The sequence below is a fragment of the Parasteatoda tepidariorum genome, chromosome 4 (assembly GCF_043381705.1).
Source record: "Parasteatoda tepidariorum isolate YZ-2023 chromosome 4, CAS_Ptep_4.0, whole genome shotgun sequence".
Lineage (NCBI taxonomy): Eukaryota > Metazoa > Arthropoda > Arachnida > Araneae > Theridiidae > Parasteatoda > Parasteatoda tepidariorum.
This window is the reverse complement of record NC_092207.1, coordinates 52,503,219-52,518,447: the sequence shown is the minus strand read 5'-3', so window position 1 is coordinate 52,518,447 and position 15,229 is coordinate 52,503,219. Positions and strand designations below refer to the sequence as shown.

The following is a 15,229-nucleotide window of genomic DNA, read 5'->3' as shown; positions in this document are numbered from 1 at the left end:
GTTACACGGAGAGATAAACTACGAACCCCGCCCCCCTACGGTTACCCCGAAGGCAAGAGGATTCTAACCCATGATCATATTTTATGTCAACACTGTGTTCGGAACGAATAGAGAACAGAAATCGTTTCAACCAAGCACAGCTGCAATTCGAACCTGGGGCACCACATTGGCAGACGAATGCACTATTCCCTAAGTCACCGCTGCTCTAATTTTTAATATAGAAATTACAGATACTTTTGAAGAAGTCTTTTCAAGCATATATTTTTTTAAATATAGAAATATTCACTCACACTCCGTATAACGACATCACATTTTCACGGAAACATCCAAATTTATTGTCAATATTATATTTAAAATCATGCATGAGAAAAAAAATGTAAAAAGTTTGGAGCTTGAGGAACCATAATATTGTTAAAATTTGCTTAAATATGGTGTTACTTTGAACCATATTATCGTACTTCTTAATTACACGATTCTACATTTCAACTTGAAAGAAAACATGGTCCAATTTAATCCCTTAATTAAGTTGTTGATACTCGGCACCATATTATGGTTTGAGTTAACAATATTAGGGTTCAATGTTGAACCGATTTTTTGAGTGTGAATGATAACACTTACTATTTGCAGATTTCGGGGTGGGTGTTTTGGGAGATACCTCTTCTTCAAAAATGGATGACCTTTGCCTATTGACTATTTTCCTAGGAGTGTGGTCTTCTGAAGATCCAAATAGCCTCTCAGCTGTGGGTAACAACTTGGACGGGGTCGTGGCAGGAGTAGAATAATTTGAGTGGTAGGACGAATCCGGCGAATCGGGACTGAATATAGTCGACTGCATGTAGTTGTTCGCTTTCCTGGGAGTCAATTGATCTGGGCTAAGAGGTGCAACTCCGTTTTGCACTCCGAAAATATCGCTGCATTCACCGCCAGGAGGCTTGACAATTCTAAAAGAGATTTTCAATATGAATATTGGGAAGGTTTAAAACACAGGCAAGACAAATAAACAAATGAATCAATCAAAGTAAAATGAATATCGTCTGACAATAACGAGATTTGCTATCAGCGAGGTTGACAGACTTGCGCATTTCGCGAAGTAGCTTAGGTGGCAGGTACTAGTTAAAATAGACCAGAAAGCAGAACTAGTTTTAGTTCAACACGGCAGCCAAACCTAAGCCTTATCTTCTTCTAAAATAAATAGACCAGTCTGATACCAGTCCGCCTCCAGTAAGCCTTGATCCGGGACTCATCTTGTGATAGCTAGATAGTACATTTTATTTAACAGGCATATCCTATAAGCTTATTACAATTTACATGTTCGATCATGTGAATAATATGTCGAAATGGAAAGTTGTGTTCCTAAAGGCATCTTCCTCACTCAACAATAAATTAAAAATCGTCAAAAAAATTTTTTTTTCAATGTTTAAATTGGAAAAATATTAATTACTATATGGCGTGGTTTGAATGCAAAGCCTGAGCGAAACAAAAAGTGTGTGTATGGTTACTCTTAGTTTTGCTAGTTTTAACTGGGTTTTTTACAAGATTTGGCGGTTTATGGCGATCGCCATGAAAATTAAGGGAGATCATAAGGTTGTCTTGAAATTGGTAGACCCATATTTATCTACACATCCCGAAGAGCTGATAATATAAGAAGGTTGCCTCTTTGTCCACACATACAAACATAGAAATTTTTTTTTAAATAGCTTAGGTTATTTTTAAGCCCTAACATTTCAAAGTTGTCAAAACATATAGTTTAGGATTTCAGACAGAACCTAGGTTTCGAAATAACAATAAGAAAAACACAACTTCCTAAGAGAATTAATAATCGATAAACAAATTTATAAACACAAAAACAAGTATAAACTTCAAAGAACCATTTTATTGATTGCAGCTTTCATCGCAGATATATCGTTTGCGGCTAAACTAACAAAGCAAATATTTCTTCCCCCTAACACTTGAAAAACAAAGGACTATTCAGAACTTTTACCGCAAAGAGAAGATTGCTAAGAAATAGAACAGAAGTTTCCTTTGGAAGCAAAAAAAAAAAAAGTAATTTCTTTTCTTATTTCCTAATTATTTTCCCTCAAATTCCGCCACATTCGCAAGAAGAAACGTTATGAGAGAGTCGAGAAGTGCTGATTCATCGCAGACGATAAGAATCCAACACATCCCTCAACTCGGCAATTAACTTTTAGGGAGAGAAAATCGTTTTCTGTGATGTCATTTGAAGGGAAAATATAGAAGGGGAGGTAAAGGGAGGTCAGAATGAGTCACAAGCCTAGATCATAAAAATTTTCTATTTATTTTATTCTTATTATTGCATCTTCCCAAAGTCAGCTAAAATTTAAACATCGAATCCTTTCAAGCAAACGAATTGGTTCAAAAGAACTTTTTTAATTCTGAAGCGCCTACAAGAGAAGCGGGTTCTTCCAATTACCTTTTCGTGTTAGAACCCAGCAATTACTTCTTTAATCAAACTTCTACCGTAGAGAAGAAAAAAATATTCAGACACATACATTTCTTTTCCTATTATTTTAATGCAAGAATAAAAAGTGTAGCAATCGCAGGAAGTTGAAAGTCTTTTCCCAGGCCCACGGAGAGGGTGACACCGAGAGAGAGAAAAAAACAGTTTTCGGTAGACTGGGAATAATGAGTTGTTCGAAAAGTACCGGAGTAAAAAAAAAAAAAAAAAAAAACTCTTAAGAAAATAATAAAAGTGAGAGATGACACGGACAAGAAGTGAGGTGCTTTGTTTTCATAGCAGCAATTTCCTTTGAAATTATAAGCATTGGAAGAAGTAAATATAGCATACGTGGAAACATAGCCATTTTTTAATAATAATAATCAATAACGTTTATTCAAAAACTATTAAGCTTTCATTTACAAATATAATTAATATTCGGTATCCAGTTTAAACGAGGTTTTTGAAATTTAAATGAAGATTTTGTGAAACGTTGCTAAAACAAATATATTTCTGTGTTTTAAAATACGAAATATAGATTTATGTTTTTATTTAATTGTCGTTTTCTAAATAGGTCAAGAATTGCACAGTCGTAGAAAATACTATAGTTCCTCTCTAAATTCATTATTTGGAAAATTTAGAATTCTTTTCCCGATAAATCATCTTGACGTTTTGAAGTGAGTTAATATCGAATAATCTGCCACTTTTTTTTAAAAAAGAAAAAGAAAAAAAGAACAATAGTTTTTTTCCCGATAAACATCAAAATAGAGACCCAATTGTAAATGCATATCATCATTAGATCAGCCGTTACCTAGAGAAAATTGCTGCATCTCTTCAATGTAATTTTCATCGTAATCGTTATATTGTGAACAAAATTATCGCCTGCTCAAAAATCATCTTCACCAAACTATTACTTCTTCATTCCGAAAACGATAACAATTGCTTATCTTCCGCTGAAAATATAACTTATTTTTAACCTTCACCTTAGAAAATATGAATATTATTCAGAGCGTTATGAATTTGAAGTAGCATTAGTAAAAGGTCGACAAATGAAAAAATGCAATAAAAGTGGAAAACAAAAGCAAAAAGAAAATTTTTAGGTCAAGTTCAGAAGTCAAAGTTTTAAACAACGCGTGGGCAACAGCGTAATAAGTCAAGAAAAAAGAAGAAAACCTAACTCGATTGAGATCGTTTGCCTGTAGGCCATATTTAAGCCTCTGCGGTCGTTGGCTTATTATTTATTTTTTCTCTCAATTTTTTCGTTTTAAATTAATGCTTTGACTTTTCTTCTGTTCGTTCACATTCCTAACGTAAAGTGGCGATAATGATAGAGGTTATTGTAAGAACCCCTTTACTACGAACTGTTTAAAATCTTCCCACTAATTCATATAATTTCTGCACTTAAATACCGTAATTTTCTTTTCAAACTTACACAACAAGAGAAAGTAAATTCAAATGATATCTAGGTTTAGAGTAAATGAAACTTCTGTTGAAATAATTATACATGAGTTTAAAATTTTAAGAATTGTTCCATATTTTTTAAATAACAATGTTAGCTTCATCTACCTTTATATACTTATTTATATGTAAAAATAAATGTCATAATTATTTATTATACGAACTACGAACAAGGTAAATAATTTAATCTTTAACATAGAAATATTTTCGTCAAAACAACAAAAAAAAAGAATAAACATTATTTCGTTTTGTTTTCTTTGGAAATATGCAAACGGCTATTTTCACGTGTCCTGAAATATAAAAAGAATCTTTATTTTATTTTCTTCATTAGATAATTAAATATCCTCACGTAGATGAAACAGGCGATGCTCACGTAGCCTGAAACTAACTATATTGTTTTATATAGTTCACTCAGGGTTCATACGCATTTGGAAAAAATTAAAAAGTGGCAGCAGTATTAATATAATTTTTTTAAAATTATATTTGTATTTTATTTTATCTAAAGAAAACATATATTGATCCAAAGGAGGCGGATATGAAATTTTAATTCGATAGTGAAAGCTAATTTAAGAAATTTTCAGCTTCTTTATAATAAAATTGATACCAGTTATTAATTTTTTTCCAGTTGCCTACGTACCCTGTCACCTAAGTAGGAGATAGTTAAAATAAAAGTAACAAGAGTTAAACTACACAAAGAATCTTGTTTTCTTTTGGAGACTTAAGAAGTATGTAAGCTGCGATGGTCACGTGGCTTGAATTCAACAATATTATTTTATTAATATTGCAGCTCATGTAAGTTTAAAAAAAAAAAAACTTTTTTCCTTTGAAAATTCTATCTTTAATTTGGAGTTTACTGTGAAACAATGACAAGTCACAGGAAAAAAGAAAATAAACAGTTTCAAAAGTTTGAAGAAAAAAAATCTGTAAAATAATTTACTTAGTTTAAATATATTTATATTTAAATATATTGCTCGTGCTAATTGGGTTTTATGTCAAAGAAATATACAAAACAAAAACCTTAAGGGAATAAAAGCTATTTTACAAGATTTTAAAAGGGGACTTGTTACACGAAACATTTTTTTCACTTTATTTTCGAACTGAGCAGAAAATTACGCCTTGTTTTTGTGTCATTATAAACCCATTAATTAATTGCGGCTCATTAATGATTCTCTCAGTTAATTTTGTTTATGCAATTCGGCACAACGAGAGAAGAGTAACTTAAAAATCCTAATTGCACTTAACCATTAAATCTGCATTATATTCTTATGTGAGCCATAGTTCTTCTTACAATAGTTTCACAGAAAAACTTTTATGTTTCAAAATTGTTAATATATTTTTAAAGACTATTCAGAAATGATATCACTTAACTTTCCAAAATGTATGTAATCTATTACATATAACAGTAATAATTGGTTCCTTTCTAAATAACAAAAAAAGTTTTTTTTTCCAGTTTTTTTCTTCTTTTTTTTCTCTCTTCAGTCAGTTAAATCTATTTTTTTAAGCAATTACGCAGAAATGTTTAGGCTCTTGGTTCCTTTCATAGTAATAAAAAATCTATTGTTTTTTAATCTATCGAATATTTCAAGCTAATAAAAATATATTTCGCGCTATACAAACTGTGGCTAATATATTAAAATAAAGCATAATTGATGAGCTTAATTTTCATAAAATCAAATGTCTTTGAAATAAGCAATCAATATACAAAATATTTTGCGTCTTTTTGGGGGTAATATTTAAATATTAGTCAATGATTAAAATAAATAAATCTATCTTTAAACATAGCATTTCAAAATATCAAAAAGAATTTGAAAGATAATATTTTACTGAGAACAGTAAAAATTTGTTGTTATAGTAATAGAACACAACTTGTAATAACTTTTGTAACTTTGAGACAAACTTTTGAGACAACCAACTTTGTGTAACTTTTGAGTAAACTTTGGTGTAACTTTTGAGGTGTGTAACTTTTGAGACAACCAATGAACAAAACTAAGATTTAGTACCCTTATTTTTTCATATCGTTTTGCATGAACATTTAAATTATATGAACAACACAATTCCTATTCTTTTTTTTTCTCCTTTCAAATACCCGATGTTTTTGCAGACGATTAATACATAGTTAGAAACTATTAAAAGCTTTTTTACTTGGAAAAAATCCATTTTAACAATACACCTGGTGGGAAAAATAAGCGAAAAAATTCTATTGGATCAAGCGATGTGAAACGATTTCATTAAAAAATAAAAGTAAGAATGGTATAACTGCGGGAAATGTGGTAAAAAAACTCAACTTACTGAATAAACTATACGGAAAGCTTCACATGCATTCGGCATGAAAAATAAAATGATTTACGAATGGTGATAACTTTTTAGGTTGAGCAACTTTTCAAACCTTCTCACATCAGATAATGGAACTGCTCACTTTTTTGATGCAAATGACAAACTTTCAGATAATACAGATTAACACATTTTTCAGCAAGCAGTTAAAATATGTATTTCCATTTTTTCTGATAATATGACATCATGGCAATTTAAAATAATAAATACTTCGCAATAACATATGATTACATGTTTTACATAACCTGGCATCATTATAGCATTTGTTTCTGTAATTTGAATTAAAAACGACTTTTTTTAAAAAATTACATTATTCTTCATTAATCGGCAAAAAATATTTGGATATGTTCAATATAAGTGCAAAGATCTTGACCTCGTCGACATTGTTGCACGAATTCAATTACAGTGCAGCACTTACGGCCCATGGACCTAAGAACAAACATCCTCTTTTTAAACATAGAATTCTGACCAAAAACAATACACACCATTACAAGTGTAAATGTTTTTTAGCCGCTACCGACATTGTTAGATCATTTAATTGTTAAATTCAATTAAGCACAATAAAAAGCATAGTATTTTTAAAATTCGTTAACACAGAAAAATAATACAAATAGTAGAATCATCAAAAGAATATTTTATTTGTTTCAATTATGATTTACGGTTAATTATCAGAGAAATTAAAAGTTTTGTGTACGAAAATAAATTAATTTTTCAAAAAAAGATCAAAGGAACTATTTATCAATTTAAAACTGTAATTTAAAGTGAGCAGTGAACCTTCAAAACATTTTTTTTATTGCAAAATATACAGTGATTGAAAAAAAAATACAAGTACGCGATTATAAATGTAAATATTTCTTTTCTCTATCATCATAACAGAGTTTTTTCAATACAAAATTAAAAATATATTGTTTTTAAAATTCTAAGAAAAATTCAAAACCATAAAAAATTAATGTAGAGGAAAATCATCAAAAGAAAATATAACTTTTTCGCAGAACTGTAACAATAAAGAAAGAACTATTTAAACCACTTACGAAAAAAAGAAGTTAAAATTTTTATTATTAAATAAAAGGCAGTAAACATCTAGAAAAAAAGTATAACCAGTAGGTACAACTAAAAAATGCAAGTCATTCAACTTTTAACACTTCTGAAAAAATCAAATTAAAGCTCAAATATCCTCAAACAATGCAAACGGTTTTAAGAAAAAGAAATTGAAATCTGTAACAAATGTCTTTATAAAACGATTCTACAAAGATAACATTTATTATCGTCTGTCACGATTTAGTCCAACTACCTAATCCTTGCATTAACCCTTTTTACTATTTCATTTTTCTTTTACCTTTCAAAACCAAAATAACACAAGCCTTTTTTTAGATTAAATCTGGAACGAAAATAAGAATTTCATTATTCTATTTTCTTTTTCAATAATTAAATGAGACAAGATAATTTCTATTTAGTTATCAATGAAAGGGGTGGGGGGAAACCACGCGAACGGAAAACTCAATTGGAAGAAAATGAGATAGACCAGGAAATTATGGAAAGTTAATCAACACGAGGGGATCTTCATTTTTGTAACAAGAAGGATTAGAAGAGTGAACAATAGAAATTGAAAAGGCGGAGTGTGAAATTGTTAATTCATAAATCATTAGTCATCATATGTGATACTTTGTTGAGCTATTTATTACTTCATTCATAACAAAATGTGGTTAAATAATGGAAATGGTTTACTTCTTGCAATTGTTCTCTTTCGCTAGAGATGATCTTGGGTTTAATTCCTGACGCTCGAGGTCATAAAATCAGATCCTAAACTCGATAAACCTTATTTTGTTCGACTTCTAGTCCACTTAAATCCAACATTTAAGATGACAGTTGGAATTTGAGAAAATATAAAGCCAGTGGGCAACTTGCAAATGCCACATTGATTATTCAATTTGATTACTTTCAACTGGAGAAGTGAAATGATTATGCCTAACCATGTGATTTAAATAAGATTTAATTGGATACCAAGCTACGCTACGCGTGCGTGTCGAACCTGATCGGCACCGAATCGACAGATGCCTTTATTTGTCTACGATGAGGTTACTTGCAGGTATCTAAGTGATTTGAGTTCACTTATTCATGGATCAACAGTCAAAAAAATTTTTATTTTTTCATTTTTTTTTACACATTTAAAAATTTTATAACTGAACTAAATGGATTTTTTTTATTAGTTTGAAAGGAAAAAGAAAATTTGCATATGAAAATTAAACATAAGTCTAAGCTCAACAGTCAATGAATCAGAGATAGTCAAATATCTATCTTACACTAAAATGGTTTTGAGAAATAGTAAAAGTTTTTTTATTCACTCTGAATGCTTGTAAAATATCTCTTACTTCTTAATTTCAAATTATATTTTTTTCCTATATACAATTAAAATAAAGGTATTTTATTAAAAACAACATAACATTAATGATGTAATACATGTTGTTCCAAAATTCAAATGACAAAATCAAGGGGGGGGGGATAAAAGCACCAAGAAGAAGAAAACTTAGAACGTGAGGTCTCTATGTTAAGATGAAGAAAATCGCAAAAAACATTAGCATGCTTTGAATCTAGTGGAAAGGTGGAGGAAGATCTATTGAGGTTAGTCTCATTTGAAATTCTTCACATTACAAGTTATGCCCTCCAGGTGCGTAATAACCTCAATGTAACATACACAAGCTAGAGAATTGGATGTGCTGAGTCTACCGCATGGCCTCCGTGTTCGCCGGACCTCAATCGGCGTGACTTTTTTCTTAAAGAATTAGCTAAAATCATTAATTTATGCTACACCTCTTGATATAAGGGATAATTTCATACCACAGATTGTCATCGTTTCAGCAGACATCAAAAGATTATCTGACATCAAGTGAGCCCAAGAATCGTTTTTACGTCATAGTAGCAAGTGCAATAAGGTCAGAGGGTGCCACTTTGGACAACTCTTATTATAATTAGTCAAATATTTTTTTAGTTAACAAATTCAGATTTTGCTTTTGTCTTTTAGCCTAATGTCGAACCTATATTTAACCCTTTTAACGTGGTTTGCAACCTCATGTTCTATGTAAAGTTTTCATCCGCTTTATGCCTTTTATCCTACCTCTGAATTTGTGGGTCGAATTTTGGAACATTAATTGTTCATATGACTTTAGAAATGTTCAAACTCGTTACTTTTAGTTATTAAACATTACTGTGCTTCGTTAGAGGAAAAAATAATTTTAGAAAATACCGAGTAGTTTCGTTATACCACAATTTATTCAATAGCGTAAAGGTAGCGGGTTCGAATCCAACCATAACCTAGGATCGATCGTTATAATGACTTTTTTTTCTTTAACTTTGTGCAATTTGCTTTTCAATTTGATAAGGGCTTATAAGCCCATGTTCGTAATGAGAAAAAAAAGCTTGCGTATACAATAATTAATAAATATAATGTGCAAAAAATGAGATAATGATAAATCCGAATATCAATTTGGCAAGAACAGAGCTAGTTTTCTACACAGAACAAACGAACTGAGTCACCTTTTGAACTTTTTCTGCAAAAATATTCTAGGGCATAAAAGAAAAATTTTTCTAAAATAAAAACGTTCAGTCGTTGGGAAGCATAAACATTTTAAGACACGCATCATTTAATAGTTAATATTTCCTTTCTTTCCAAACAAATGTAAGAGAAAAATGTTTTTTGTTGTTAATAAAAATCGAATGCACATAGCGCATACGTTTTTATAAAGCCCATTATTTTTTGAGCAACGATATATAATTAAATTCCCTATTTGCTCGTAAATTGAACAAATACAAATCTTTAGATTTATACCTTCCTTTCACAAAGTCTTTTGAGGACCATTTCAATAGTGAAAAAAAATCGAATTTCACCTTTGAAAATCATATGAAAACTTAAAGCACAAAATGTGCTTGAAAAATTTATTTATACCATTTCAAAAACGTATTGAGCAAAATTTGAAGGAAAAAAAATCACTGAGCAATAAATAACAATTACCAAACGATATCAACGTTCGTTCTGCACCTGCAGTTACAGTTACTATGCGTTGATAAAGTTATCGTTTGCAATCTTTGTTTGCTAAGCCTTTTGTCTGCGAAAAGAAGCACAATGGGTAAAAAAAAAAAGTCGCGGTTAGAGCAACGAACTGTCGGAAAAACTGCTTTTCTTTTTCCCAGAATCGTGATTTTAACCTCGAGACAAAACTTATAGAAATATTTATTTTACTAAGTTTTTCAATCGGAACAATAAGTTCTACTGTAACAACCAATCAAATCTAACCTTAGGAATATTTCAAAAATAATATTTTTCAAAACTACGCATTTCAAGTAGAATAAACAAGGATAAAATAGCTCTATTTCTGTCAAACACAAAACAAGAAAAAAAGAAGGGGGGGAAAAAATAACGCATTGTGCATAGCTTTGTAACGGTGGAATCAATTTTTCTTCACGACCACATTCAATTTGCAATCAAAAACTTTCACAGTGAATTGGTTTCAAAAATTTTATTTTTTCAAATATTATATTAATTCCGTAACAAAGATTCAACACCGACGTTTTAAAATCACCACAATATTTAAAATCGTAATGAAATAAAAATTCAAAATTATATATCTTTTAATTATTCATTTCCCATATTGGCCAAAGTCATTTCAAATCGCATTAATTAAACCAATAATAATAATAACGATAACCAAAGGCCTCTTCTAACTGGTAACTCCGACAAGTGAACATCCCTAGATTTTGAATCGCAAAAAACCATTCTATATGATTCACATAGCTATAAAACATAATGCGTTTGATCCCATCGAAATAACAATTACCCAACGTATTTTGGCAACACGAATAGCCTGATCAAAATAATTATAAAAATAACGGTTCCTTTCCAATCGATAGAGTAAGCTTATAATTTTGATCCCCTCCTCCTCTTGAAAAGTGACGCAATATCAACTATGACGTATTTCCAAGTATCCCCCAGCACACGCGGTCCTATCAACCTGTCATTAGGATCGTAAATGTAACTGATACGATGCATAAATGTGCATCCCCGCTTTCCCCTATCATTTATATGGGAGGAAGTACAGACAAATGGCGTGTCTCTCCAACGCATGCGCTTCAATAGCTCCCAGATGGTGTGTCTATGTATTACATTGAGTCATACAGTACAACTGCAAATATTATACTTTTTTTTATTTATTTACGAAGGGTGGTTTTATTCGCAGGTAAAATCATAAGGCAAGTGGCTAAGATAAGAACATATACGAAGGGATGGATTTCAAGGTATCCTGTTATATTAAAGGGTAAAAAAAAATTGTTTTTTATGTTATAAAGTTATAAAATAATAATAACCTACAGCAGTTAGAGAGAAAAAAAAATTCGAAAGTGTAGTCTTCTATTTATAATTTATAAAATTATATTTGAAATTTTTCATGGTTCATAATACACGGTTTGTAACCCTCCCTAGCCCAAATAGTTTTGATACTCATTATTTCACTCAAATATATTTAATATTTTAAAGGGGGGGGGGGAGGAATGATGATTTGAGAAAGGCGGTACTATCAAAGGTGATGAGAAAAACCGATTCTAGTAATCACAACATAAACAATTCTATCAATGCTGGCTAAAGAAAACAATTCTGTCATAGCTGGGTTGAGAAAACGATTCTCTCATTGTTGGCTTCAGAAAATAATTCTATCAATGCTGGCTAAAGAAAACGATTCTGTCATATCTGGGTTGAGAAAACGATTCTGTCATAGCTGGGTTGAGAAAACGATTCTCTCATTGTTGGCTTCAGAAAATAATTCTACCAATGCTTGAGAAGACGATTCAATCAATGTTGGCTTGAGATAGCAATTTATATCAATGCTTACTTGAGAAAACAATTCTATCAATACTGGTTTGAGAAAACGATTCTATCATTGTTGGCTTAAAAAAACGATTACTCCAACTTCTATCAATGTTGGCTTGAAAAAACGATTATTCTATCCTTGGCTATGCTCGCCAAGATTCTATCAATGTTGGCTTTTTCAAATTATTTTAGAACCAATCAGTCTTGTTAAAGACAATTGTTTAAGATAGTTGAATCAGTTGTTGAAGATAATTTATTAAAAAAGTTAGGAACAATTATTCGATTCTTTAAAAAATGCTTAAAACTAAGTAAGGATTTCAATGCTATCATTTTGTTTAGATATATATAATTTTGATATATTTCAAAAATCCAAAATCACAAAATAAACAGCTTGATGAAATTTATTAAACGAGCATACAACTAACTGTAGGGAAACTGATAAAGTATTTTAAAATTATCATTTATACGGTTAATATTAATTATAAAATAACGATAGTAGAAAATACTTTTACGAGAAGGAAAAGATAAAGTTAGTTTTTATCTTTTTTAAAATAGAAAACGTTNGATATGATTCACATAGCTATAAAACATAATGCGTTTGATCCCATCGAAATAACAATTACCCAACGTATTTTGGCAACACGAATAGCCTGATCAAAATAATTATAAAAATAACGGTTCCTTTCCAATCGATAGAGTAAGCTTATAATTTTGATCCCCTCCTCCTCTTGAAAAGTGACGCAATATCAACTATGACGTATTTCCAAGTATCCCCCAGCACACGCGGTCCTATCAACCTGTCATTAGGATCGTAAATGTAACTGATACGATGCATAAATGTGCATCCCCGCTTTCCCCTATCATTTATATGGGAGGAAGTACAGACAAATGGCGTGTCTCTCCAACGCATGCGCTTCAATAGCTCCCAGATGGTGTGTCTATGTATTACATTGAGTCATACAGTACAACTGCAAATATTATACTTTTTTTTATTTATTTACGAAGGGTGGTTTTATTCGCAGGTAAAATCATAAGGCAAGTGGCTAAGATAAGAACATATACGAAGGGATGGATTTCAAGGTATCCTGTTATATTAAAGGGTAAAAAAAAATTGTTTTTTATGTTATAAAGTTATAAAATAATAATAACCTACAGCAGTTAGAGAGAGAAAAAAAAATTCGAAAGTGTAGTCTTCTATTTATAAAATTATATTTGAAATTTTTCATGGTTCATAATACACGGTTTGTAACCCCCTCCCTTACTCCCTTAGCCCAAATAGTTTTGATACTCATTATTTCACTCAAATATATTTAATATTTTAAAGGGGGGGGGGAGGAATGATGATTTGAGAAAGGCGGTACTATCAAAGGTGATGTGAAAAACCGATTCTAGTAATCACAACATAAACAATTCTATCAATGCTGGCTAAAGAAAACGATTCTGTCATAGCTGGGTTGAGAAAACGATTCTCTCATTGTTGGTTTCAGAAAATAATTCTACCAATGCTTGAGAAGACGATTCAATCAATGTTGGCTTGAGATAGCAATTTATATCAATGCTTGCTTGAGAAAACAATTCTATCAATACTGGTTTGAGAAAACGATTCTATCAATGTTGGCTTGAAAAAACGATTATTCTATCCTTGGCTATGTTCGCCAAGATTCTATCAATGTTGGAATTTTGAAATTATTTTAGAACCAATCAGTCTTGTTAAAGACAATTGTTGAAGATAGTTGAACCAGTTGAAGATAATTTATTAAAAAAGTTAGGAACAATTATTTCATTATTTAAAAAATGTCTAAAACCAAGTAATGATTTCAATGCTTGTTTAGATATATATAATTTAGATATATTTCAAAAACCCAAAATCATAAAGAAAAAAAATGGCTACATGAAATTTATTAAACGAGCATACAACTAACTGTAGAGAAACTGATAAAGTATTTTAAAATTATCATTTATACGGTTAATATTAATTATAAAATAACTTAAACGATAGTAGAAAATACTTTTACGAGAAGGAAAAGAATAAGTCAGTTTTTATCTTTTTTAAATTAAAAAACGTTTTTTTTTGTTATTTAAATTTTTGTTTTAAGATAAAAAAATTATTTTTAAATATATTGATGACTTTTTATTTATAAAGAGAGGAAATATTCAATTTGCTAGAAAATATTTGATATATAAATGAATATTTATCAATAATTTAACTCATTGCGGAGTGGGTAAGAAATGCTAAATTTTAAGAATTTACACTAATATGATAATTAAATTATCATTCGGAAAGGATAATATTATATCAAAGTTTAGTTAATGATAATAGTAGAAATTACATATAAATTTAGATTTGAAATTTTTTCTGACAGTGAAGAAGACACAAGTAATCTCTTTAAGAGTTAATATGCGTTACACTTTGGATGTAAAACAAAACCTATCAAATAATCGATACCAATTAAATAATGGCTACTTAAATATAAGTTTTTATAATCAAAAAACAAAATGCAATATAAATGTAGAAAAATGGGGTCCCGCCTTGCCTTTAACCTTAGAATAACCTACTTATGTCGTTGTACTTAATATTACAATCATTCATAAACTATAAACACAATAATTGAAATTTAATAGAAAAAGTTTTTCTAAAAGAGAAAAACAATTAATTTTATTAATTAACGAAGTTATTAATTACAAATAAGGTGCAAGGCAATTTCTAAAATATAAATACATTTATAAACGAAAAATTAATTAACTTTGATTAATTGGTTTAATAATGAAGAAACAAAAACTATTCTGTATTATTTAGCAAACATAAAAATAAACTATCTTTTATCACTATTTAGATGCGATAAAGTGTAGCTGATAGTGTTATGTGTTAGGGCGTGGTATTTCTATTTCACCATTACATTCATTTAAAAACAAAAGAGTAATAATTTTCAGGATTTAACACTCATCCTCGCTAAACTAGATCACAACTTGGGTATGTGATAAGCAGGAAAACGTTGCCACTCCCAGTTTTCAAATAATTTCTCAGCACGACCAGAGTAAAATGTCAAAACACAAACAACTAAACATTTTCTTTTTAGATATGAGGAAACTATTATATCTTGTAATCTTTCTGAAGTTTTGTATAAAGGGCT

General features: G+C 30.1%; 1 protein-coding gene across 2 annotated transcripts in view; it reads right to left on the bottom strand.

The window, feature by feature from the left end:
- Nucleotides 1-15,229, bottom strand: part of LOC107455972 (microtubule-associated protein Jupiter) — a 43,223-nt gene that overhangs the window by 4,846 nt on the left and 23,148 nt on the right. For both annotated transcript variants that reach the window (XR_011636587.1, XM_016073720.3), the window contains exon 2: nt 619-941. Coding sequence is in view for 1 of the 2 variants with exons in the window: in XM_016073720.3 (XP_015929206.2) it covers nt 619-941 (323 nt within the window). In the remaining variant the exon portion in view is untranslated. The remainder of the gene's footprint in view (nt 1-618; nt 942-15,229) is intronic.